The following is a 26,633-nucleotide window of genomic DNA, read 5'->3' on the forward strand; positions in this document are numbered from 1 at the left end:
TCTAAACTTGGTATTGTTTTCAGAGGAAAATTGCAATTGTTTTCTTAGTCTTTCTAGATTAACTATAGGGGACCCAAAGACCACGGACTGAAATAACTCTGAGAAAGTGATAAATACAATATGTCTTTACTTTTTGATAATTTTTTCTTTGTAGAAGGAATATAATTGTAAGCAGCCAGAATATTCCCTAGGAATTTTGTTGATTCTTCAGTTACAGATTGGCTTGCTGAATCTCAGTGCAGATCACATAGTGAGTGAAGGATTACATTGAGAGCAACTCTCTGATAGCATGGGGGATCTCTTGAATCTGGTAAACATCTTGTTTTGTTTCTTATTTTCCCCAGTATTAAAGATAGGTAACCTATTAAATCTCTTTGCTTACTGTTTGACCTACACAAAGCTAGATATTGTGATTGTTGAAGAAACACTCTTTGTACAATGTAAAAACACCCAGGAGATTGTTTTGGTCACTCTCATGTTAGGCGACAGCCCCTGGAAAGTTGAGCACAGTTGAGCTTCCCCAGGGGATTGTTGTTGACGTAAAGATAGTGAGATTCTTTCCTATTTTTGTGTCTAGTTTGACTCATCTATTATAGCATTGTATGATATTCCATTTAGTACTGCAAGATTTATGTGCTTTCTTGCTGATTATTCCTAGCTGTTTGGTAATTGGGTATCGTGTAGTCAAGGAGGGTACTATGTGCTATCAACTAGCCTGTGTGCCATGAATATCTTCTTGGATATTCTTTTGTCTCTTATTTCAGACTTAGCATATAACTAAGTGACCCTTGTTAATTAGTTACATTAGGACAGTGCTTGAATTATCTCAGCATCTTTTGACCATGGGTACCCTGCTTTAAAAAAAAAAAAAAAGCCAACTCCAGGGAAGTTTGGATTATTATCCTGTTGAATCTGAGCTTTCTCTGGTTTAAACATAGTCATGTTTAAATACTGCATTTGATTTTTCTAGTGAAAAAAATGGATGAAAAAATATTTTAATGGATTTCAAGTGCACCGGTGCAGGTGCTGTTTTAAAAATGGTTACAAAAATAGGCGGATTGAGGGAACCAAGACTATGCATGTGTAGCTTGCTTTTTCCCTCTACTGCTTTCCACTGAGAAGGCGTCGCTGTTCCATGCAAACTATAGCCGTTTATTATTGTTATGTTGGTTAACAGAAACATACGGAGGATCCCAGTTTCCTTCATCAAAGAGAACCATGCCTGAAAGTGACAATTGAGACTATCCCTTGCGAAGGTCAAAGGTTAGCTGCCACTAGGATATAGAGAACAAAACCATTGGCTTTGGTTTTTTTCAAGGTTATTTATATTCTTTAATATAATATAGTCCATTATCTTCTTGATGTTGCTGCCTGGTTGTCAATGTTCTTGCTGACAGCTTCCCATATTCCTGGATATGTTATTACAATAGAAGGATGTTTGAAATCCTCAGGGAAGAACACAGTATCTTATGTTGAAAAGTTTCACGTTTTTACAGTTTTGTTGTTTGAAGTACTGTATTTAAACATGTTGAGAACCTAAAGTTTTGTAGGATTATTAATAGCCATTCTCTTTTCTTCCTTTATTTTAAAGAATATTTATTTAGTTATTTGTAAGAGAGAGCGGGAGAGGGGAAGAGAGATAGAAATCTTCTATTCTCCTATTCATTCTCAAATGACTGTACTGGCCACTGCTGGGCTAGATTGAAGCCGGGAGCCTGAACTACTTCCGGGTCTTCCATATGGGTAGCCAAGCAAGTACGTGTGCCATCATTCACTGCCTTCCCAGACACATTCACAAAAGGTAGAGCAATGATACTCAGACCCGTGCTCTGATAGGGCCATCAGCATTGTAGATAGAGGCTTAACGCACTGGGCCCTGAGTCTGCCACTAGCCATTACATCAGAGAATATTTCTATATGCTGTCTGTACTTATTTTGGTGTGCAAGTATAGAATAGAATCAGTAGGCTGAAAGCACACTCTAAAACATTTCATTGCATAGAAGTGCACCAGGCGTAAGCATACAGCTTAGGGAATCAATTCAGAGTGAACACCGCTGCATCACCTACCCCAGACAATAAATGGAATGCTACCAGCCACTCTGCAGGCCTCTCATTCTCCCACCTAGTCACTAGCCCCATGCTCACCCATTGCACGGATGGGTTGTGCTTTTATATAAAAAGAGTGATACAGCTTATATTCTTCTATATGGCTTCTCTCAGTGGCAGTATTCAGTTAAATTTATTCTGTTGTTCCATATGCTTCATTTCGGTTTATTCATCTTAGCTGCTACGTAGTATTGCTAAATCACAATTTATCCATTCGCTTGTGAATAGACATATATGTTATTGCTAGGTCTTTGGTCTTAAATGGGGTGCTGTCTTGACTATTATATGTTTGTGTTTTTAATTGTAATGTGTATATTGCTGATAAATATATACACAGAAGTACATTTTGAGTCAGTTTATTTCAACAGTGAATCATTGAGATACAAATGTACTAGTTGCAACATTAGAATGTTTTTAAGTTAATATTTTGAAGTAATTTCAAATTTACCCAAAAGTAGGAAGAATATTAGAGACCAGCCCTGTTACAACTTTACCCAGATCAATCCATTTTTTAAAACATTTTTCTATATTGGCTTTATCACCTTCTTTGTTCCTTTATATCAAAGTGTACATATCCTCATTAGGGCTTTTTCATTCCAAGACATTTGTTAGACATTGCATGCGTCATGTCCTTCTGATATTTTAGTGTATGTTTCCCAAGAACAAGGATATCTAAGAGCATGATTTTGACTCAGTGGTTTCTGAATATGAAGAACATCATGTACAATTATTGTGAGATCTAAAACTAATCAGAATAGTGAGAAAGGAAATTCCTAGCTGTATCACTTATAATTTTTTTGTAACTTAAGTAATACAGTTCTGTTGGTTTCATACAGTGAATCTGTACATATGCATTTCAAGTAAGGACTTGGATGGTGGAGTGGAGGCTAATAATGCTACTTTTTAAAAAGTGTGTTAAAGGGTGCCTTCCTCCAGCGCCACTATTTTGAATGACTAAAACAAGTTAAGTTGCTGCTTTTACACAGGTTAAGGAAAAGGAGCAAAAATCTTTTTTGCACAGTACATGTTAAAGGAAAAGGATTCAAAGTCTATTTTTTGTTTTACCTTCAAATTTTGCAAAATGTAATGTAATGTAATTGTTTATAGTTAAGCTATAACTATTTTTGTAAACAATTTATCGTTTATGTATATATCCTATCAAAAGGCATGTGTTACAAGTTTATACTTTAAAAATTATTCATAGAAGTACATTTGTCAAAAGTAAGTGATAGTAAAAATACTTGACAATCATTACTCGTATTCACTTATAATATATGATTTTTCTTCAAGAATTTTCTAATGTTCATGATAATGACAGTATATTCTTTATGATTCATTATTGAAGTAAACATAAGGGAGTTACTGATTGTCCTATAGCATTGCCTTCTTGTGTGAATGCGGATTTGGGCATATTTCTCTGTGTGTGCTAATGCCATTCCTTGTCTTCTGTTGTACTAGACAGGACACTGCTTCAGAATCAAGGTGATTAGAAGCCTGAATTCATTTCCACTGATAACACAAACCCTTCCAACTTGAACTTGCTTGTAGCTTAAAAACAGTTTTGGTTGTTGCCTCAATGCATGTCATCATTGTGGTGTGCTGAGTTCTTTGTAGTGGGGGAAACATGTCACCTGCTATAATCAGAGATTGCAAATAACTGTATAAAATGTTAATCACAAAGAAAAATCCTGTTTCTACTCTGTTCCATGTTAAATTTTTTTTAGTGCTGTCCTATCTTCCCATCGAAGTCTAATTTTAAGCTAATTGGCTATTGGTAGGTATTTAGCTACATATGAGTAATTTTTTCTGAATCCCAAGCTGATCTAGAAATGAACAGCCTAAAAGAAACATACTCATTAAATTAAATGCAGCATTTGCTCATTGAAGATTAATAGTTTATCTCAGTGCATCTTGGTTATCGTCCCATGGGTCATTTGGAGACACTGTTGAAACACTACGGATGTTTCATTGATGTGGACACAGGAGCAGTATCTATTTCCTTGTTGTGGGAGTCTTACCACATGTTACTCACATGCCTGTGGTGGAAAACATCCAGAATCCCTGCCTCACAGCCTGGATTCAAAGAGCTGTTCTCTGCTTTGTTCCACTTTCTGCATTTTGGTTCACATTGTGAGTCCTGTCAAAACTGTGTGTGCACCCTGCCCTGTTTGGGACTATTAACATTTAGTGTTCTTTGCAACTGACGTAAAAAATACATTAAACGTTGGGCTAGAGGGTATTCAAGAAAAAAGTCCTCAGAAAATTATTTTGATCATATAGATGAGATGAAAAATTACTTTTCTGAGACTTGTAATTGACCTATGCTCTTTTGTGATGTAGCGTCAGACCATTTGAAAATACTTTTACTTATTTTTAAGAGCCAGGTGGAAGTGGTACCTTTGCCTGGTGCATTCTGGATACCACTGAAGGTATCCATTGACTCCTTTCTTATTACTTTACAAAATCTGGCTTACAGTTTCCTTATATACAAAATTAGATCAAACTCCTTGAAAGTTTTGTATTTTGCTTGGCAGTCACTTTAAAAAAATGTTTTCTGTGGTACAGTTTTGTGGGTGTAGAGGCTCATCCCTTCTCCTCCTCTCCCTCCTCCCCATTCACCCAACCGTGCCATTTCCCCTGTGTAATCACACTGGTGTAGCCCCTTAATACAAGTAACAAGTTTAACTTCTTGATTTTAAATGTATCATGATATGCTAGGTATAGAAAAAGTATAAAACCTAGTATTGTAACAAAGGGTTATATTTACAAGGTTCATTGAGAGTCCTACTTTTGCTTGAAAGTAGAGATGACACTGCATAATGCCTTTACTTCACAGCATGCTGGTCTCTCCTGCATTTCACATATATGCAAAATATATACATTGCACTTTAAATATCGACTGTCTTATATCAGAGAGAATATATGATATTTGACCTTCTGGGACTGGCTTAATTCACTGAGCATAATTGTTTTCAGCTGGGTTCATTTTTGTTGCAAATAACAGTCTCCTTTTGTGACTAAGTGGTATTCCATGGAGTAGATATACCACTGTGTTTTTTTCCATTCCTCCTTTGAAAGGCATCTGGACTGTTCTGTGTCTTTGCTATTGTGAACTGTACTGCTATAAATTGAGGGTTGCAGTTCACTCTCTCAAATGCAGATTTCATTTCCTTTGGGTATATTTCCAGGAGTGGGATGGCTGGGTCATATGGTGGATCAGTTCTCAGTTGTCTGAGCATTTTCTATAGTGATTTCCATAGTGATTGTACTAGCTTATTTTCTCACCAACAGTGGATTAGAGTACCTTTTTTCCCCAGCAGGTGTTGTTAGTAGATTTCTGTGTACAGATCTTTCTCACTGGAATTGGATAGAATCTCAGTGTAGTTTGTATTTGTATATCTTTAATAGCTAGGGAACCTGAGCATTTTTTGTCATATGTCTGTTAACCTTTTGAATTTCATCCTTTGAAAAATATCTGTTCATACCCTTTGTCCATTTCTTAACAGGGCTGTTTGTGTACTGTTGTTGAGTTTCTGAAGCTGTTTGTAGATCATGGATATTAGTTCCCTACCTGTTGTGTTGTGTGCAAAGATTTTCTCCAGTTCTGTTGGTTGCCTCTTCATTTGTTGATCATTTCCCTTGCTGTTCAGAAGTTTATTAATTTAATGTAGTCCCATCTGTTTATTCTTTATTTAACTGCCTGTGTGATTGGTGTGTTTTCTAAGAAGTTTTATCTATGCCCATTCCTTGTGGCATGTCCCCTATGCCTTCCTCTAACAATTTGATGGTGCATGGGTAGGGGGTTAGATCCTTGATCCATTTAGAGTTTATTTTTTTGTAAGAAAAAAAATCAGGGGTCTTGTTTGTTACTTATCCAAGTGAATATGCAGATTTCCTAGCATCATTTGTTGAAGAGACAAATGCTTTCTTCCTGTTTTTTTTTTAAACTTCTGTTGTTGAAGATTATTTGGCTGTATATGTGCAGGTTCACTGCTGAGGTTTCGATTTTGTCCCGTTGATCTTCTTATAATCACTTTTTAATCATAGATTGTAAGAGTCAGAATCAACATATATGAGTGACCTAGACACATTTTAAATTCAAGAGTTCAGAACCTATTTTTTTAAAAACCTGCATTCAGTGTGGAGAGTTTTGGAAACAAAAACCCTTGGGTCTTTTCAGTTATTTTTCCTATGCACTGTTCCACTGAGTCATTTGTTTCTGACTCACAGCCAAGATGCTGTAAGTTTATTTCCATTAGAATGCTTCAGTTTTTGTTTTAGCTAATTTATAAAGATTTTCCATAGGAAAGCAATGTGTACCAGTTCTAACTTATTAGTGAACTTATTAGTGAATCTGTTGCAACTATGAGTTAAATTGTACTGTGGCTCCTGAAACCAAAACTGAAGTTTGACCATGTTGTTCATGTAGCCTCTTTTTGATTTTTTGAAGATTTATTTTATATTTTATTGGAAAGGTGGATATACAGAGAGGAAGGAGAGACAGAGAAAGATCTTGCATACGCTGGCTCACTCCCCAAGTGTCCACAGTGGCTGGAACTGAACTGATTCAAAGCCAGGAGTTCTTCCAGGTCTCCCACATGAGTGCAGGGTCCCAACGCTTTGGACCATCCTTGACTGCTTTCCCAGGCCACAAGCAGGGAGCTGGATGGGAAGTGGAGCAGCCTGGATATGAACTGGCACCCATATGAGATTGTGGAAGATGTAAGGCAAGAATTTAGCCACTTTGCTATTGCACCAGGCCCATGTAGCCTCTCTTAAGGTATTTACAAAAAGAAAGTTGTTCGTGTTTGGTTGAGTAATACAGTTGCTATCAAATTAATCAAGTTTTGCTATCTCTTAAGTTACAATTTATTATGATTTAGATATAGATTTAGCCAGAGTATAAACACTTATTTGCATATTATGATGTTCAGTGGTTTTAGTTGGGTGCTATGGAGTTGGAGTGGAAAGGCAGTAAAACACCTTTATAAACTGATCCTGGCAGAGGAGTTTTCATTTACACAAAGTATGTTCTGTGGACAGAAAGGTTGTCATTAGGATATCTTCATTGCATAAAATGCACAATGATTTAATTCTTTTTAAAAGGATTTATTTATTTTTACTGGAAAGGCAGATGTATAGAGAAAAGGAGAGACAGAAAGATCATCCATCTGCTCATTCATGCCCCAAATGATTGCAATGGCCAGAGCTGAGCTGATCTGAAACCAGGAGCCAGGAGCCTCTTGCAGGTTTCCCATGTAGGTTCAAACTCTCAAGCTTCTACTACATTCTCGGATCATTAGCAGGGAACTAGATCAGAAGTGGAGCAGCTTGGACACAAACCTGTGCTCAGATGGTATGCTGATGCTTGCAGGAAGAGGATTAGCCAATTGAGACATTGTGTTAGCCCCAGTAAAGTAATTCTTTTTTAAAGTAGTAAGTGTGCACTAACATTTTTGTGTTAACATAAGATGTATATATTAATTAATCTAAGCTCTTTGCTAAAAAATACATTCAAATATTACTTTGAAGCATTGTTGGTTTCATACTATATCCATAACCTTTGATTCATGCTATGTACAGAGGGATAGGAAATAAGCTTCCCAAATTATGTGAAAGTATACATATTAGGAATTGTTTCTTCCTTTTCTGTAAAGATATTTCAGAAGATTATCAGAAGAATGAAATTAGAAGATATTTATGTTGGTGTCAGAATTTTAAAAGTATCTCATAGTTTTTTACGATATGCATTTCCTGTGACTTTTTAAAAGATCCCTGATAAAGTCCTCACTTATGATCCTAAAATTGTGTTCTTCACTAATTGGGGATGCTAAGGGGAAGTGTGTGCAGAATATACCAATATAAAAATTAGCTCTCCAAGTTGTACTTCCTTTTGTTACCCTTTTATCTGTATTTTTTCAAATGAGTAAATTAATTTTTATGCTTGGCGTGTAGAATGCATTTTAAAATTTATTTTTGACAATCTTTACATGGTTAATTAGGGCACAGAGGTTCAAGGGCTACGGGAAAGTGGGGAAGACTATTATCTCCACATTCTCTCTCTCTCTCTGTATCTGGGGTGAAGGGGGAGACAAAGGGAGAAGCCCCACCCAGCCTCCCACCCATTCCAGGTCCCCAATGTGGGGCATGCTCCGAGGGTCTTGCTCAAGTGGTTTTGATAGTTCAGGTTATGAATTGCTGCCAGCGCCACCATACCAAGCATGATGAAGTCACTGCAGAATCTACTGGTTGATATAGTCCACCCTAGAGTCTCCGTTTGCCCAGATTTTCACTGCCAACATATGGCTGAGGTAGTTGATTGATTTGTCCTCTGTTGTGGTACCAGGTGTCCTCTGCAGGTTCTGATAGACTGCCATATCCTCCATGTGTAACTTGATTGTGCAGTCCACTGCTATTTCTGAGCCTCTGTGGAGGTTCGGCTCTGGCATTTGCATTCCATGGCAGACCATGGAACCTGCACTTCTGTTCATGGTTGTGGTTCTGAGTCTGGCAGTTGGATTGGGGAGATCCTAAGAGAAACTTTGTCTGAGGTGATCCCAGACCAGATTCTTCTGTGTACTTTCAAGTACAGGGACTGACAGAATCCATCGCCCCAATCAGTTGGTGGTTGCAATTGCTGGTTCGGTTCTGTTTCCAGCCATGTCTTCCACTCAAACCAATGGGTGTTGCAGTTCAGCCTGATTCTGCCCAGCACACACTCGGCCCTCACATAATCCAGTGGGAGCTGCAGCCTAGTCAGAGCGACCCACAATAACCCACAATAACCCCTACCAGGCCCACCCCTTGCCTAGTTACCCTTCTTGCCAGTATATACAGCAGACTAGACCAGTCTGTCCCACATCCCATTCAGCTCTCGTACATGTACAATGGGCATTGAAGCCTAGTTCATCCCAAACCAGCTCCACTGTCCAGCCTACACATCTGCTTGTGGGTTCCTTTCTGTACAGCCACCCCTGCCCCTGTCGTGGTTTTCCTGCTCTCCAGTGGATATGGTAACCCAAGAGGGAGGTGCCCACTATTTTCCTCCTAGGCCACTCCCACTCCCGAATCATGCACTTTCTGGATGGTTCTGTAATTTAACTGGACAGATTAGCCACCGGTGCCAGAATCTGCTCTCTGATGCTGTGGCAAAGCCCAACCAATCCTCACCCATTCTGCTTTATGTTTACACCAATAGAGACAGTCAACCAAGCCTACCTCTTCCCTGATCTGGCTCGTATGAGGCCCACAGGTGTTGTAGCCCTGTCCGTTCTGGTCTGCCCCCATCCCAACTCATGCTCTCCAGTGGGTGAGGTGTTCTAGCAGGGGGGCTCTCCACATTCCCCCTACCAGGTTTACCCCCTCCCTCCCTGGTTCCTACTAGCACCGCGGCCCAGTGTGGCATGGCCTGCCTCACCTCGGCATTTGCTAGTGGGTGCTGTAGCCTTGCCCAGCCCGACTCATCCCCAATTCCAGCTGGTGAGGTTTATAGTCTATCCCAGCCCAGTGTGCACCCTATCCCAAGCTGCAATGTGTACTGGTATGTGTTGCGACCAAATCTGGCCCGACCCATACTGTTCTGGTGCTCGGATTGATGTGAATTGGTTCAGCCTGGTCTGCCCCTGACCTATGCCAAATGTATGTTGGTGGGTACCTTTCCCTTTCCTGGTTTGGGCTGTTCCTTATTGTGCTTCTTGCGCTTACCTGCAGGGACTGTGTCCTGGCAGAGGAGCTTCCCAGGCTCTTCCATCAGAACCTCTCCCTATGCCAGATCTCATGCATATTGGTGGGTCCATGAGCCAGCCCTACTTAGTATACCTCCTGTCCTGGCAGGAACAATGATGGCCTTTCCTGACTAGCCTTCAACCCATTCCAGATTCTTACTGTTGGATGTTTCAGCCCAGCCAAGGCTCGTCCACACCCAGGCACAGCTCACACATGGCTCAGTAGGGGCAGAGATCTAGCCTAGTCAGTCTTACATCTACCCTGGTCCTCCAGAGCACCAGATGGTGCTGGAGTCTAGCCTGGCTTGGTCTGCCCAGTCCCACTCCACATTTGTGCCAAGGGAGACTGGAGTCATAACCAGACCAGAAGGCAGCCCCAGTCTGACTCCCGCACTCACCAGTGGGAACCCTAGCCCAGCTAGGGTGTGCTCTTAGCTCCCCAACTGGGCCTGTTCCCAGCCATAGATTGCATACATGCCAGTGGTTACTCTGACCCAGCTTGGCACAGCCCCTCACCTGTCTAGCTCCCCCCCTTAGATGCTGTGGCTTAGTGTCCCTGTCTCATGCAGACCAGTAGGTATAAGAGCATGACTTGTGCTCCATCCTGATTTCTATCTTTGCCTGTGAATGAAGGTTTGCCTGTGAGCTAAGGTTTGCCCTGTCCAGTCCACCCCCTTCCATAACCAACCCACACATTAGCCAGCCATTGAAGCCACTTTGCCCAGCTTGTCTGGCCCCCAGGCCTGGACCATGTGGTCATCAGTGAGAGTTGTGACCTACTGGGAAGTTTCCAAAGTTCTTCCACTTGACCCACTTACAGACCCAGGTCTCATACATGCCAGTGGTTGTTAGGCCAGTGCCCTGCATAGTCTGCCCTTCCGTTTGGCATTGTATGAGCTATGAATGTTGCAACCTGGCCCACCCCACACCCTATTTAGGATGCATATTCAGGTGCTGCTACCTTGACCTGCCCAGACTGTTGTTGATTCCTTTACCCGTGAGTGATGCCAGGCTGCTTGGTCACATCTGGCTCAGCCCATCACCAGCCCAACTCTTTAGCTAATCAGTGGGAATAGTATTTCCACAGGGTTTAGCCCACACATCCCCCACAGGATCTATCCCCAGAAATGGTCCTCTCGTGTGCTGGTTAATGTCATGTCCCTGCCTAATGTGACCCGTTTCCTGATCTTTCATTCTGTCAGGTACTAGGATCTGGTCCTTGTAGACAAGCCCCAAGCCTTAGCTTTTGCTTGGACTGGTATGTGGTGGTCAGCATTGTTTGGTGACAACGAGTTCTACACAGGACTCAAAGGAGGCTGGTATATCAGTCTGACCCAAGAAGATCATCTGGTCCCTCTCCACTAAACTAGCAGGTCACATTACCCTTGCTTACCTTCAAAGGAAAAGTTACTCTGTCGTTGGGAGTCTTCATAATTTATTTGAAACCCAGAAGCACAGCAGGCTAAACATGGAGGTAGCTAGGCAGCAATTCATAGCCCCCAAATCGCAGAGCTCGCCATCGGGCGGCGAGCAGGCAGAGCCTGGCGCCATATAGCGCACTGGCTGCCCAGGAACAGCGCATTATATGTTTGTGGTGGCTGGACTTGGGGCTCTGAGCATGGGAGTCGGACTTGACCTGGAACCTGCCCGCAACCAACGGGCTGCTGGACATTTTAACCTCCAGACCCCAAGGCCGCCCCCTCCTGTTCCCATCCACTGCACAATGTTGGTGGAGGGTCGGGCCTCGGCCCTCCCTGTTCTGCAGATTTCAGGCTTGGGAACTTGAGCATCATCATATGTCTGTTAGCCATTTGAATCTGTTCGTTTGAAAAATGTATGTTCATTTCCTTTTCCCATTTTGTTACAAGGGTTTTTTTTCTGTCCCTAGGTTTCTGAAGCTCTTTGTAAATCCTGGATATTAGTCCCCTATCACTTGTGTAGTGTGCAAAAATTTTCTCCCATCCTGTTGGTTGCTTCTTTGTTAATTGTTTACTTTGCTGTACAGAAGCTTTTTAGTTTGATATAGTCCAATTTGTTCATTTGGGCTTTGATTGCCTTTGCTTTTGGCGTCTTTGTTATTTTAAAAAAATAATATATTGATTGTTTTCCATGATACAGCTTTGTAGGCATAGAGGTTCTTTCTGTCCCCTCCCTTTCTCCAGCCCTTTTTTCTCCCTTCCCTACTCCTATGCAAATAAGTGTTTATACTTTCACTACAATTCCCCAAATGGTCACAGTAGTATAATCCCCTAGTAATAGTTAAAAAGTTAACTTTCTGCTATTTAAATGTATCGTGAAGTGGTAGGTATAGTTGAGGTAGAGTATCTTGTGTCATGCTGTATGGGCACATTTACGTTTTTCAAAATGGGAATCTTGCTTTCTTAAGGAGTAGGTTTGACTCCTGTTGCATTTCCTCTTATGGTACTCTCCATTTCATCCCTCATCTGTGAAAATATATTTATATACTTGATTATCTTTATCTGTTTATTTTGTAATTTGCCTAAAAGCTGTCTTTTTTCAGAGACAACATATGGTATTTGTGCTTTTGGTACTGGTGTATTTCACTAGCCATGATAGTCTCTACTTAGAACCATTTTGTTGCAAATTGAAGGATTTCATCTTTTTATGGTTTTGTAATATTCCATAGAGTAAATGTACCGTTTTTTTTTTAATTTAAAGAGCTATTTATTTTTATTGGAAAGGCAGATATTTAGAGAGGAGGAGAGACCGAGAGGAAAATCTTCCATCTGATGGTTCACTTCCCAAGTGGCTGAAATGGCTGGAACTGAGCCAATCCGAAGCCAGGAGCCTGGAACTCTTCCAGGTTTCCCACGTGGGTGCAGGGTCCCAAGGGTTTGGGCCATCCTCGACTGCTTTCCCAGGTCACAAGCAGGGAGCTGGATGGGAAGCAGGACCACCGGGATTAGAACTGGAACTCATATGGGATCCTGGTGCATTCAAGACGAGGACTTTAGCTGCTAGACTATTGCACTGGGCCCAGTGTACCAGTTTCTTTATGCATTTATCTCTTGATAGGCATCTGGGCTGTTTCCATGTCATTGATGTTGTGGCTTGTGCTGCTATAAATATAAGGTTCTAAGTCACTCTCTCAAATGCAGCTTTCATTTTCTTTGATTATTTTCCCAAGAGAGGGATAGATCAGTTCCCAGTTGTCTGAACACTCTCCATATTTACCTCCATAGTGGCTGCACGAGTTTATACTTCCAGCAACAGTGGAGTAGGGTGCTGTTTTCCCCATATTTTTGAACGTTTTTGAAACAATGATGCAAACATTCATCTGGAAACACAAGAGCTCATAATAGCCAAAATGCACAATTCACCTTTATATATATATTACAAAGTTGTAACCCAAAGGTGTCGAGATCTGCTAAACACTGGTATATTTTCAAATGGACATGATTCCTGGAACTGAGCAAATCAAAGCCAGGACCCTGTAACTCCATCTGTGCTTCCCACATGGGTAGCAGGCACTAGGGCAATCTTCCATTCCCTTCTCCCGAGCGATTAGCAGGAAGCTGGAGTGAAATTTGAGCAGATGGGTCTAGAAAGGTTGACAGTGTCATGGATGGCAGCTAAACCCACTGCACCCCCTAATGCTGGCTCCTAGTTATTTCTTTTCGGTGTGATAAATTTCAAGGAAAAGACCAGCATATAGTTTTATAATGCAAAAAAAAGATTATATGGAAAAAATAGTAACAGAATGGTTATAGGCTGTCTCATATTAAGCATGTCAAGATATTAAAATATCAATATATGTATTTGCTGCTTACTAAGCTTGGTCCTTTTGACATAAAAGCATATACACACTTTGGAATGCAATTTTTCAAAGCGAGCAAGAGGAAGCAGAACATTTACAGGAGTGAAATAGCTGCTAGTCCTTTGAATTTGTCTGCTGTAATAAGGGAAATGATCCCTTGAAGGTGGAAATGGGAGTGAGTACCCGCCCAAAGACTGAATGCTAATTAGAGACTGAGTTTTGCACCAGCAATGCAGATGATCCTGGGAGCCATGCCGGCTTTGTTTTTGATGGTCCTATAGAGTTCTGAACATTGACACCATCAGCCCCAGTGCCTGGGCATCCTCCACGTGGTATTTTGTGGCTGTGGGCAGTTCCCTGAGCCTCTATCTATTTTAATTTTCTCACTGCACATGGAAATGAATAATAAGTTGCTTTGAGGATGAAGCGAATCTATAGTTGTAAAAGGATGGGAACAGCGTCCAGTTGCAAATATGTGCTTTCTGTAAGCCTGGACTTTACTGTTCTTATAGGAAACACTAGATGTGGGTTTTTGTTTTCACTCAGAAGGGAGACATTTGACTTGTTTACATGCTAACTATCATTAAAGGAAAAGTTAAGGTGAAAACTGGCAAAGAAGCCGAGTGAAGAACAACAAAGAGAAATTTTACAGCTCCCCATTGCAGCTCCCTCTCCCTGACCCCTCCCTGCTCCGCCGCCCTCTGCCCTCCCCTCTCTGGTGTCTTGTGTAGTTTTGCATTCCGGAGCAAGGCTTCCTGATGCACAGGGTAGCCTCTGGTGTTTCCTTGAAACTGGCACCCCAGGGTGCCTGTCGGGCTGTTGACTGCTCTAAGTTGCACAAGTGCACTGGTGGGTTGGCTAAATGGTTATTTGGGTCCCGACTTCCGAATGATGCTCTGGGTAAATGAGGCAGAGCAGCTGTAGCCTTATTTCAGGAGCCGAAAAATCCCTTTTTGGGCTGCAGGTTTAGTGGAAGATAAAGGGTCACTGGTCTGTTGGGTAATTTCTTTCAGATCTATGATCTTCCCTTCTCACCTCCTGTGTGGGCCTACTGCTGGCCTGTAGATTCCAGATCTAGGAGGAAAATGTGGCTTTTGGCAGTATATTTGGATGATAGGGTTTTAACAACTAGATGTTATGAAAATTTATAGTGTGTATTGGCTTATGAAAGGCTACTTTCCCCCGAAGCTTGCTTAGGATAATCAGACAAATGCATCACTCTGCTTTCTTGTTATACTTTTTTTTTTGTTTTTAAAAAAGATTTATTTTATTTTTACTAGAAATTCAGATATAAAGGGAGGAAGAGAAACAGAGAAGATCTTTCATCCATTGATTCAATCCCCAAGTGGCCACAATGGCCAGAGCTGAGCTGATCTGAAGCCAGGAGCCCAGAGCCTCTTCCAGGTCTCCCATTGCGGGTGCAGGGTCCCAAAGCTTTGGGCCATCCTTGACTGCTTTTCCAGGCCCCAGGCAAGGAGCTGGATGGGAAGCAGGGGCGCTGGGATTAGAACCAGTGCCCATACGGGATCCTGGTGTGTGTAAGGCAAGGACTTTAGCTGCTAGGCTGCCACAGTGGACCCTCTTTTTATACTTTCTAAACACAGGATATGTTACTACCAGTGATTTAAAAGGTAATTTTTAAAAACCATGTTTTAATCCAAGCATTAAAATATGAATGTTTCAAAAGTCTATTTTAGAATAGTTTTATATTTATGAAACAAAAATCATAAAATCGTATGAGGAGTGCCAATGTACTCCTCACCCAGCTTCTCCTATTGAAAATAGCTTACATTAGATATATTTGTAACCTTATATAGGTCACACCAGCTTTCCCTACTGCAGCAACTCATGTTAGTAGACCTGTAGCTATCTCTATTAATAAACCGTGCTCAGATTTCCCTATTTTTTAAATCCAAGTTTTCTCAGTCCCTCCTACTTCTAATAACCTCTGGTAATTCACATTTAGTGTTCAGATTGGCTTGTGGGTTTCTTTTTAGTTCCTTTAAAAAGTTTATATTCTTCGATGGAGAAATCCCATTTAGAAAAATCAGAATGAGAGATAGCAGCTGTATAAGAAGTTATTTGTTGGAGCATTATTTATAGTTATACATTGCAAAAAACAGCTTAAATACCTGACCAAAGAATGGTTTTATAAACAATGTTATCAGAAAAATAGTTTATTTGTGTTTTTTTTTATTAATTACATTGCATTATGTGATACAGTTTTATAGGCTCTGGGACTCCCCCCACCCCTCCCCAAGCCCTCCCCTCATGGTGGATTCCTCCACCTTGAATGACACCATATAGCATTGTTCCTCGGGTCTGTCCTGTTTCACATGGCATATTCTAGTTAGAATTCTTTTGTTAGATTTACTCTGATATTACTGCTGTACTTACTATAAAAGGCAAGGCAAAGTAATACTTGTTGAACATTTACCTCGTGGGGTGTTCAGATGGATGCTTTTAGTCAATGTGAGCATACCTCAAGAATGCATGAAAAATTGGATTTTCTTGCAGCAATTTTAGAAATCTATTCCGTCTTTTGCACCGAAGTAATTTTGACTTTTATTTCCATTATCTATGCGCTTTTTTAAAGTCTCAATTCATTTTACTTTCATAGTGTAAATGATAGATACAGAGCTCTTAAGTAGGGAAGGGACAATTCTTAATAGAAAACAAAGGGTGCTTTTTGTTGTTAATTAACAGCATTGTCAGTGTCAGAATCTGCCAGTGTCTTTAATGGCTCAGTTCTTATTTTGGGCTGTACTAGAACCTTCTCCTAAAATGACCTAAGATTAGGACCAGTAATAAGGGGTTTTAAGAAGATAAATTATATCTGTATTTATTCCTGACATTTCTCATATCCATTTTACTTAACCTTCTGAGATAATATTTCTTGTAGTTTTACAAATGATTGTTTTATTTCATGGGTATTTGTTGAGTGTATACCTTTTACCACTATAATACAAGAAACTAGAAATACACTCACTCACAAACAGAAATTTCTCAAACTCCAATGAGCTAGTGCTACAAAAATGAAGATACAGCTTACACCAAGAGGATTTCTCAAGATCCAGTCATGATTACCATACACAAGGCTGCTGGAGTCCCAGATCCTATAAGGGAAGTCTTTGAACTCATGTTTCCAGAGCAAAGGTGAACAGAAGTATTCAGTTATTGCAGAGAATTTCAGATGATGGGAATGTAATATTTTATGGATTTTATCCAGGATATGTAACAAAGGGGATTTGACTGTTGAGATGTAAGAACCAACCACCTTTTACAGTATCATAACACATTGTACCACTTGCTATGTGTGAGGCACCATGCAGTATGTTGTTTTCTCACCTTCCTTGAGCAAATCTTGAAGTCCTATTTCTAGGACAATAGTTCCAGTTGGAAAGGACTGGATTGCCTGTCCCCTGTAAGTGTGCTTACATGGAGTAAATAAAGATACAGCAGACAAATGTGGAACTACTGTCCTCCCTCTGAATTGCTTCTGCCCTGTTGAGTTCCTCTGAGTGTTTGTGAGGCCTGTGGCTTTTTGAGCTGAGTTTCCTTTCTGACCCGAATGCTGAACTTCTCGATTCTTTCAAAAGTCCAATACCTTCACTTGTGGTTCGTTTGTGGATGTCTTTGCTTGTGTGTCTTCATCATTGTCTTAGGAAAGTCCAAAAACTGTGAAACTAGGAAAAGCAACAACAACAAAAACTAGCCAAGTATTCCCACCACTAGCAACTGCCAACACAGGGGTCTGTTTTGAAGTTCACTTTGGGGCAGTTGTTGTGACACAGCAAGTTGTGCTGCTGCTCGGATGTCCACATCCCACATCTGGGTGCCAGCTGCTCCGTACATCCAACCCAGCTTCCTTCTAAAGCATCCAGGTAGGCAGTGGATGATGGCACAAGTGCTCATACCCTCCCCATCCGGGAGACCCAAATGGAGTTCCCTTATCTGTAGCTCTTCCAAGTAGATGGTAATAATTTTCTAAAAAAACAATTATAATCAGTCATTTATTTTTCTTTGTTGAAAAAGAAATAGGTAGATCTCTCTTCTGCAGTTCCACTTCCAAAGTGCCTACAACATTTGGCACTGGACCAGGAACTAATAAGGAGCCAGAATTCTGTCTGGAATCCAGATGCTTGAACTATCATCTACTACCTCCCAGGGATATACATTATCAGGAAGCTGCATTGGAAGTGGAGTCAGAAGTTGCACCCTGACATGAGATTCAGGTGTCCCAAATAGTGTCTGCAGATATACCGGCTCCTCATAAGGGGCATATCAGTGACATTCTTACAGCTGGCCAGTGTTTGCACAGATAAATTTCATAAAGCATCAGTGAAGAATGATGTGGCACTTGCTGCAAAGCCCCAAAAGTTGGGGATGTTGATTCTAGTTAATTAAACTAAGTTAGGGAGTTGCTATCTAATATTTCCCTGTTGAAGAGTCTCAATGCATCTCAGCATATCCAAAGTCTAAGAAGATGTGCTATAAAGGTGTCTTGTTAATAGTTTTTAATTTGGCCCATCCAGTCTTTTCTGACTCCAGCTGTTTTCATACTGTGTCAACTAACAGTAATCCTAAGGGTGACCATTCTGCCTGTGATTAGTTTATTGTCATCACCATCCACCGATGGAAAGCTATCAGTTCTGAGATCATATTCTCTCAGGCAACTTGTTGCCACCTCCATCAGCCTGCTTTGTAAAGTCTATGAGAAGTTCTTAATGAGTCTTTTATGAGTTATGTTGTTTCGGATAAATTATTGACTCTATCTCTTTAAAAACAATGGAGTATATTACTTCAGCCACACTTTCTCTTCCAAATAAGCCCTTCGAATGTTCTCATTAGAATTCAGACTAGGTGGCTACTAAGGAATGAGTAGAAACAGGTGAGCTTTTCCTATCTGGGTTGTGACTGGATTGCATTTTCCCAGGATATGGTGGCCTGGGTGACCCATGGGGGAGGGATGCATTGCTCTGTGTGGCCTGTGGCTCATGCTCGCCTGCGGCAGAATGTGGGAATGGCTTGTACTACCATCTCATTGAGGAGTGCCCTGTTCTTCAGTCTTGCCTACATGTTCTGTCTTTGTTGGCTTCCTGCAGTGATGGAGAAGGGAGAAAAAGGACCTCGTCTACCTGCAGCAATGAGTCCCTAAATGCCGGAGGAACGCCTGTCACTCCTCGCCGGATCTCCTGGCGGCAGCGCATCTTCCTGCGGGTTGCTTCGCCCATACACAGATCTCCCTCAGCAATGCAACAGCAAGGTCTGTGAGGCACTCACTGGCACTTCGCTGTGAGTGGCGTGGCCAGGGAAAGGAAGGCAAATGCTTAGTGTAGGAAGAGATTTCAGTGACTGCGTTGAAGAAACGGCATCTCTTTTGATAGCCGATACAGTGCTCTCAGAGGTCATTAAAATGCTTAAACACTCAGCTCCTGATGAGTGAATTTCCCACTCCTGTTTTGCGTCCTACTCCACTAGGATAATGCCAGAATGCAGCAAGTCAAAGACCTTTTCATTTTTGGAAAATCAACACAATTTTGTAGTGTCACATATCGAGCAAAGTGACATAGAAATAGATATGTTGCACTAGGCAAATAGCAGCTAGCAGAAAGCACAAGCAGTCATGTTTTTTTTTTTTAAGGTTTATTTTCATTTGAAAGGCAGATTTATAAAGAGAGAAGGAGACACAGAGAGATCTTCCATTTGCTGGTTCATTCCCTAAATGGACACAATTACCGAGCTGGGCCATTCTGAAGTCAAGAGTCAGGATCCTCTTCCAGGTCTCCCACATGGGTGCAGAGTACCAAGGACTTGGGCCACCCTCCACTACTTTGCCGGGTCATTAGCAGGGAGCTACCTAAATGGAACCTTCAAGACTTCAACTGGCACCCATAAGGGATGCTGATGCCACAGGTGGAGGCTTAGCCTACTTTGCCATCAAGCAGGTGTCTTTGTATATTAGATTTTATTATTAGAAATCTAAGCAGATGGGTCCAGCACTGTGGCTGAACAGGCTAATTTTCCACCTTCAAGCACCTGCATCCCATGAGTGCCAGTTTGTGTCCTGGCTGCTTCACTTCCCATCCAGCTCCCTGCTAATGGCCAGGGAAAAGAGCTGAGGTTGACTCAAAGCTTTTGGACTCTACAGAGAAGACCATGTCGGAGACCTGTAAGAAGCTCCTAGCTTCTGGCTTCAGGTCAACTCAGCTCTGGCCAATTTGGCCATTTGAGAAGTGAACCAGTGGATGGAAAATCTTTTTCGCTGTCTCTTTTCTGTGTATTTGCCTTTCCAATTAAAAAAATACATGAATCCGAAAAAAGCAGAAACATTCAAAAGAGAGAGAGTAAATGAACAATCAACACAAAGATGTAACAGTAATGACAACACATATTGTTTAAAAGCCTTGACAGGTACAAAATAACACTTAAAAGAACTTTTAGGAAAAATAAATCAGAACTCTTATGGGAAATCATGCCATATTTTCTGAAAAGTAAGTATAAAGAAATTAATTATGGCTATCACAGTCGAACAAAGAATCTCACATTTTGTAGAACTTCATTTCTGCAGTGAAAATTCACACATTTTATCATACACAAGACAGTCATAAAAATTTAGCTGTGTATTTGGCTGAAAGATATGTTAATAAATTCCAGATGGTCATGATCTTTTATGCTCTGTTCTTTGGTAGTAGTGCCCCTTGTCTATCTGTCCTATTTGACATTTATTCTTAGAAACTAAGAAAAAATATGTGGTGATCAGAGCGCTACCTGTCGATATTGAATATTGGTTAGGGCGTGGTTTGCTCTCATGAATGTGTTTATTTGAAACAGAAAGTCAGAAATAAAATGTACTAAGATTCAACTCAAGAAACTGAAAGAAGGGCCAAAGGGTGGGGGAAAATCAAACTTTAGCAACAACCAGAAACATAGGGAAGCAGCTGTGGATAAGGGAAGTCATGGAAAGTGAATGAATTAAAAAAAAAAAAAAAGCAAAAACTGGACACCAGCATGAAATCATACCTGCCTAGGATGGTTAGCTTCACAGGAAAATGTTTAAGCTCATTGTTAGGCAATCCATGTTTTGGAAAGAGGGATTTGTAAAGTTCTGGAGTGATTTAAAAGAAGGTTGAAGGTCAGAGAATTCTGAGAAACTCAACAAAGGGTCGGGGGAGGTTTGCAGCAGATGGCGACTGAGGCATGAGACTGGAAAGCTCACGTGAGGCCAGAGACAGAAAGGGTGTCTGGACATTCCTAGCAGCCTGCACTTTGTTCATGAGAACGTAGGCTGCCCTGGAGTCTTTTGAGACATGTGACTATATTTGTTGATTGGGTAAAGGCTGGCCTGGGGCTGAGTGAGCCTCAGGAGGGCAGGAGGAGAGGACAGAGGGTGCTGGATGCTTGGCCGTGGGAGGTCTGCATGCTCAGTCCACTTTTGATGTATCCGGTGAGTAAATGTAGACCATAGGAGGTCACTACCCACTGAATCTTCTTGTTATGTACAGCCACAGCATATACAGAGGTAAATTGCAGAAGTACAGGATTCTGGGGAAAGGCCAGTTTGTTTAGGCATTGTTATCTTACAGGTCTTCTTGTATAGAAAGAAGAAGTGGTGAAATGACATGCTTTTGTTTCATTACAGCAGGGAAATCTGGGAGGGGAATTCAGTTGAGTGACCTGACTTAGACGATTAGTCCCAGACCTGAAGTAACTGGCAAAGTAGCCGTGTGAAAACCTTTAAATGTGGAAGAGCAGATGAGAATGTCAGTTCTTGAGAAAGCATCTGGTGTCTGGGTTACTACCGAGGAATGCCTCTCACTCTCTTCTTCTCTGCAGATGGGCTGGACAGGAACGAGCTGCTGCCACTGTCCCCTCTCACTCCCACCATGGAGGAGGACCCGCTGGTAATTTTCCTGTCTGGCGAGGAGGACCCAGAGAAGGGTGAAGAGAAAAAGAAGTCCAAAGAGTTTAAGAGCTTGTGGAAAAAGGCTATACACCAACAGATCTTGTTGCTGCGAATGGAAAAAGAAAACCAGAAACTGGAAGGTGAGCTATTCAAACAAGGCAGAATGCTGTGGTGCCGTAACTTAAGGGAGTGGGGTGAACCTACTCTCTTCTGTGGGCACACACAAACACATGCACACTCATTTACTGGTTGTGTATCCACTCTGAATAGAAAATCTGTTGACCAAACTTGTTTCTTTCCATTTGGTAGGGTGATTAGACCCGGGGAGGGGTCAGCTTAGGATATTTGCATTGTTGTTGAATGGAGTTGAAATATCAGAAACCTTTAAAATATATTTGGGTAAGACAGAATGTAGGCGATTTGTCTTCCAATATGAAAAAAAAAAGGAAATTTTCTCTTTAAGAATAGGATTTACATCTTTCATACCAATTATATTCATAATAGAAGAAATATACTTTGTTCAAACAACTTCTGTTTGGGTTATGGTTAAGCAAGGATTTAATTATAATTATTATCAAATCAGTGCTCCTAATTTTGTTAATGACTTATGAGCTTTCCATTTAAAAATCATATTTGAGTCACTAAACATAATATAATTTATAAGGTTGTGCTCTCTGTGATAGGTTGTTGCCAAGTTTTCAATACTAAGTGCTTCAGAAAATGTTTTTCTGAAGAATGACGTAGTTTCCCCCAGTGTTGACAGAACTGCAGTGTGTATGCCCAGACACATCTAAACTCCCAAACGTGTCAGTAACATTATCTTAGGCAAAACACTTATCCTAAAAGGGCATTGTTTTTCTGCATTTAAAATGAAACATTTAGCTTGAGTGGGCCTTTGATTTTTTTTTAGATTATTGGCAACTGTACAGTGTAGATTTTGTATTACTTTTATTTTCTGAACAGTTTTTAAACAAGGCACTGATATCTGTGAATTCCTTAGCTGCCTTAAGAATCTTGTTATGCTTATTCTGTTTTTTTTTTAAATTTTGAAATAAATTTTAAATTTATTTTTTGTTTAATTCGCAAGGGCACAGTTTTTTTTTTTTTTTATTGCTATTTGCTGAGCAGAACCAAAATACATAACATGTTAAAAACTGCTAGGAAGGCCCGGCGGCGTGGCCTAGTGGCTAAAGTCCTCACCTTGAACACCCCGGGATCCCATATGGGCGCCGGTTCTAATCCCATCCAGCTCCCTGCTTGTGGCTTGGGAAAGCAGTAAAGGATGGCCCAAACCCTTGGGACCCTACACCCGCGTGGGAGACCTGGAGGAGGTTCCTGGTTCCCGGCTTTGGATCGGCGCAGCACCGGCCCATTGCAGCTCACTTGGGGAGTGAATCATCAGATGAAAGATCTTCCTCTCTGTCTCTCCTCCTCTCTGTATATCTGACTTTGTAATAAAAATAAATAAATCTTAAAAAAAAAAGCTGCTAGGAAATAAATCTTCTTGTTTCTTGTTTATTCTTGTTTATTGTTTATTCTTTAAAATAAATAACAAAATCAGCTGTTATTGACATAGCTTTTTAAATCCTGTATGTAATAAATGGCTTATTCAGTTATGCTTTGAAAGATTTTAGCAGAAATTGAGTTTATATTTTAAGCCATTGATTCTATCTTGAATAACCCATAAATGAAACGAAATTAAAATGGCTATCACTCTCTTAAAATTTAAAGTGCAAAATTGTGTTTTAATTGGAAAGATCTACACATAAAATTTTATATTACATATGAATGGATAGTTTTGGAGTCATAAGCTGTTTGGCCTGGAGAGGGCCTTATTAGAGATTGTTTTGCTAGGTTCTTCATTCTGTAGGTGAGTTTACAGTGGGTTGGGTGGGCTGAGAAGATAACCTAAGTGCAGTGATGTAGTAGCAGACAAGTCACAGGGTTCAGGTTTATTCATAATAGTTCTTGGGTTTTTCCCAGTAGGCCACAGTTTTTCTCATTTCTATGTGCTGATGTAAGGAAATGAATGTTTTAATTTAAATGCTTGTGTTACATTCTGAGATCAGTAATACCACATAGTTTTACAGGAGAAGAAATGTGGTGACCTTCTAGAAACGTTTAGATCTCTGCTTATTTCTGTACTCTAGTGACAAGACCAAGAGAAAAAAAATCTGGCCAATAAATAACCATTTATTGAAAGTTCCTTATTTGTGCTTAGTTAATCTATTTAAGTACCGACGGTAACTTTTCTTACTGTTTTATGCCAGAGCATGTGGCTGGCCCATTGTAGGTAGCTATAATTGTATATATGAACAATAATTTAGACGAAGTGGGAGAAGAATACCCTGAGGAATTAGGCTTTGTTCACTGTGAGAGAAATCATTAGTAAAGTTGTATGTATTCATTATTTACTTTAAGGAACCTACTTCTTTAAAAGAATTCTTTAGGTACTGTAGGAAAATACCAAAGCCAATGCTGAATGGCAGCGGAAGACTGAGTTAGCAAGCCATCTAGTGGTATTCAAGAGGATGGTTTTTGCAGCCAGAATTGTCTTTCTGCATGTCTAGATTTCTCAGTAGGAGTTATTGCCACCATCTAAGATATTTTAATTTTTCTGAAACGATTTCAAACTCACTAAGAGTAAGGGTGATGTTCATTCTGTGGTTGTTTTTGTGCTGCCGAGGACTTTGGATGCATGAGCGGGGTTTGTGTTGCAGAAGGTAAGACCCTGGGGGGAGTCCTCTGGCATGGGTTGCAGAAGGTAAGACCCTGGGGGGAGTCCTCTGGCATGGGTTGCAGAAGAAGTCCTCTGGTATGGGTGACTGCTCCTGCTGAGAGGTCACTGGCGGGTTTGTTTTTCCTTTCCCTTTCAAAATCAGTTATTCAAAATCAAGATAAATCAAGAGTGTGGTTGTCTTTGTAGTTACTTATTTTAATGAGTCCTGGGCTTATGCTTTAGACCATGAAGTGAAAACAATTCTGTATTACCTCAATGATAGACTTAGTGTTAAGTTCACAGAATGTGTGTTTGCTTTTAAAATGATTTAAAATGAACCTAGGAACATATAGTGTTGTTAATGGCAACAGGGTGACTCTCGAAATATGTATAAAACAGTTGAGTTATCATGATGCAACATACTGCAAATTAAGGCCCTCATGAGACATTGTCTTCCTATAGATGTCATATATAAAGTAGTAACATTTGGGAAGGGTATGTAGCCTAGCAGTTAAGGTATTGTTTTGAATGCCCACATCTTTTGCAGAAATGCCTCAATTCAAGTGCCAGCTCTGTTTCCAATTCTAGCTTTCTGCTTATGCACACATGGAGAGATTGCAGCTGATATTCAGGTAGTTTTGTCTGACATGCAGCTGGAATAATTGAATCACACTCCTGGCTCTGGCTTCATCCTGGCAATACCAGCTAGTGTGGACTTTTTAGGAGTAAAACTGCAGGTGGCAAACACACCTCTTTAATTTTCTGTCTCTTCCTATCTCTCAGACACATTAGTAAAAATGTTAGCACTTTAATGTTGTCTAAGATAATGTAACATATCACTTCTGAGGATAAAATCTTTCCCAGAAAGTGAATATTATAGTATAGCCAACATGTTGTTTTACAATCAGAGTTAGGTGTTTAGTTCAGAATGAAAGCTCCTTAGATAGTGAATATCCCTTACATGCAATGATTCGGTTTGAGAACCTTCCATGTGTCTCCATTTTAAAAGAGTTTTCTTTTTGAGACAGAATTAGAGGTTGATTCCTAAGTCATCTGCTGCGGTTTTGCAAGTGCATTAACATGTTAAAAATGTTATCTTCAGAAGCACATTGATCTGCTGTGGTTCTCATGCCCGCCGTCCCTCTCTCCTCCTCTGCTGCTTAGCCAGAAGAGATGAGCTTCAGTCCAGAAAAGTTAAATTGGACTATGAAGAAGTTGGTTGCTGTCAGAAGGACATCTTAATAGCCTGGGATAAGAAGTTGTTAAACTGCAGGACGAAACTCAGAAGTGACATGGAGGACATTCACACTTCACTCAAAGAAGGTACGTGGGTTAATTTCAAGGATTTCTTTTTTTTTAAGAAGAAAAGCTTCGGAGATGCTTTGTTATGTCTTTGCTGCTGAGACATAATTTTATCTGTGTTTTCTGCTTATTGAAAAAACGGAAGTAAATATGGTGAATTAATTGGGCTGACATTGGTACTAATGGAGATACTTCTGAAGAGAATAGAGGCACCATTCCTGCGTATACGACCTGCTTATTTCAGCTCTCTGTAGTTTACTATGGAGGAAATGCAGGCATTGGGACAGATATTTAATCACCATCATATGCATAATTTAGACTCTTCCATCATTTAGTCAGAATAGATATGTGTATGTGTGTGTGGGGGCAAATAGCAGAGTAGATCATTTATATATATATATATATACACACACACTATATATATACAACATATATAAGTATGTGTGTATGTATATATATGTGTATATATATACATATATGTATGTGTATATATGTATATATGTGTATATATATACAATTTGTATCATTTGTGTTATTTATCTGGTTTCCTTCTATCTTTCATTACTTCTTCTGTTTTGGACAAATTACTTTTGTTGAGCCATTGTATTGCATTTATTATTTTCTTGTTGCTGTGCTGTGTGAAATGCCTGATATTTTAAATCTAAAATTAAAACAGATGAATACATATTTTAGATGCAGTTTTTGTGACTCAGATTAAATATATTCAAATGAGAATCTCCGTGGCTCATATACACTTGAGCACAAAGTAAAAATTCCAGAATGCCCAGCCAAGTCTGATGCCATGTTTTAAAAGCTGATGATTCGTGTGATGCTATTGCACAGTTTAGATTAAGCTTTATTTTGTAAGCAGATGCTGCCTTTACAAGCTCCTTGTTTCTCTTGGAGATTTCAGAATCCTAACGGTTTTCACAGGATATGTTATTGGGGAGACCGGAGTGGTGGACAGGACTGTGTAGGCTACAGATCAGAACATTCAAAGGGATGCCATCTAAAGCTGTGTCAGGTGCCCACCTCTCATTCCTTACAGGTGCAGGTTAACCTTCACAGTGCACGCCCCAGGCCTCCGTAGTCTCTCC

General features: G+C 40.4%; 1 protein-coding gene across 5 annotated transcripts in view; it reads left to right on the plus strand.

The window, feature by feature from the left end:
- TBC1D4 (TBC1 domain family member 4) overlaps window positions 1-26,633 on the plus strand; it is a 183,958-nt gene that overhangs the window by 136,018 nt on the left and 21,307 nt on the right. For all 5 annotated transcript variants that reach the window (XM_058670648.1, XM_058670649.1, XM_004577424.3 and 2 more), the window contains 3 exons: window positions 18,715-18,875; window positions 21,446-21,655; window positions 25,399-25,557. In XM_058670648.1, the coding sequence (XP_058526631.1) occupies window positions 18,715-18,875; window positions 21,446-21,655; window positions 25,399-25,557 (530 nt within the window). The remainder of the gene's footprint in view (window positions 1-18,714; window positions 18,876-21,445; window positions 21,656-25,398; window positions 25,558-26,633) is intronic.

The sequence above is a fragment of the Ochotona princeps genome, chromosome 12 (genome assembly GCF_030435755.1).
Source record: "Ochotona princeps isolate mOchPri1 chromosome 12, mOchPri1.hap1, whole genome shotgun sequence".
Lineage (NCBI taxonomy): Eukaryota > Metazoa > Chordata > Mammalia > Lagomorpha > Ochotonidae > Ochotona > Ochotona princeps.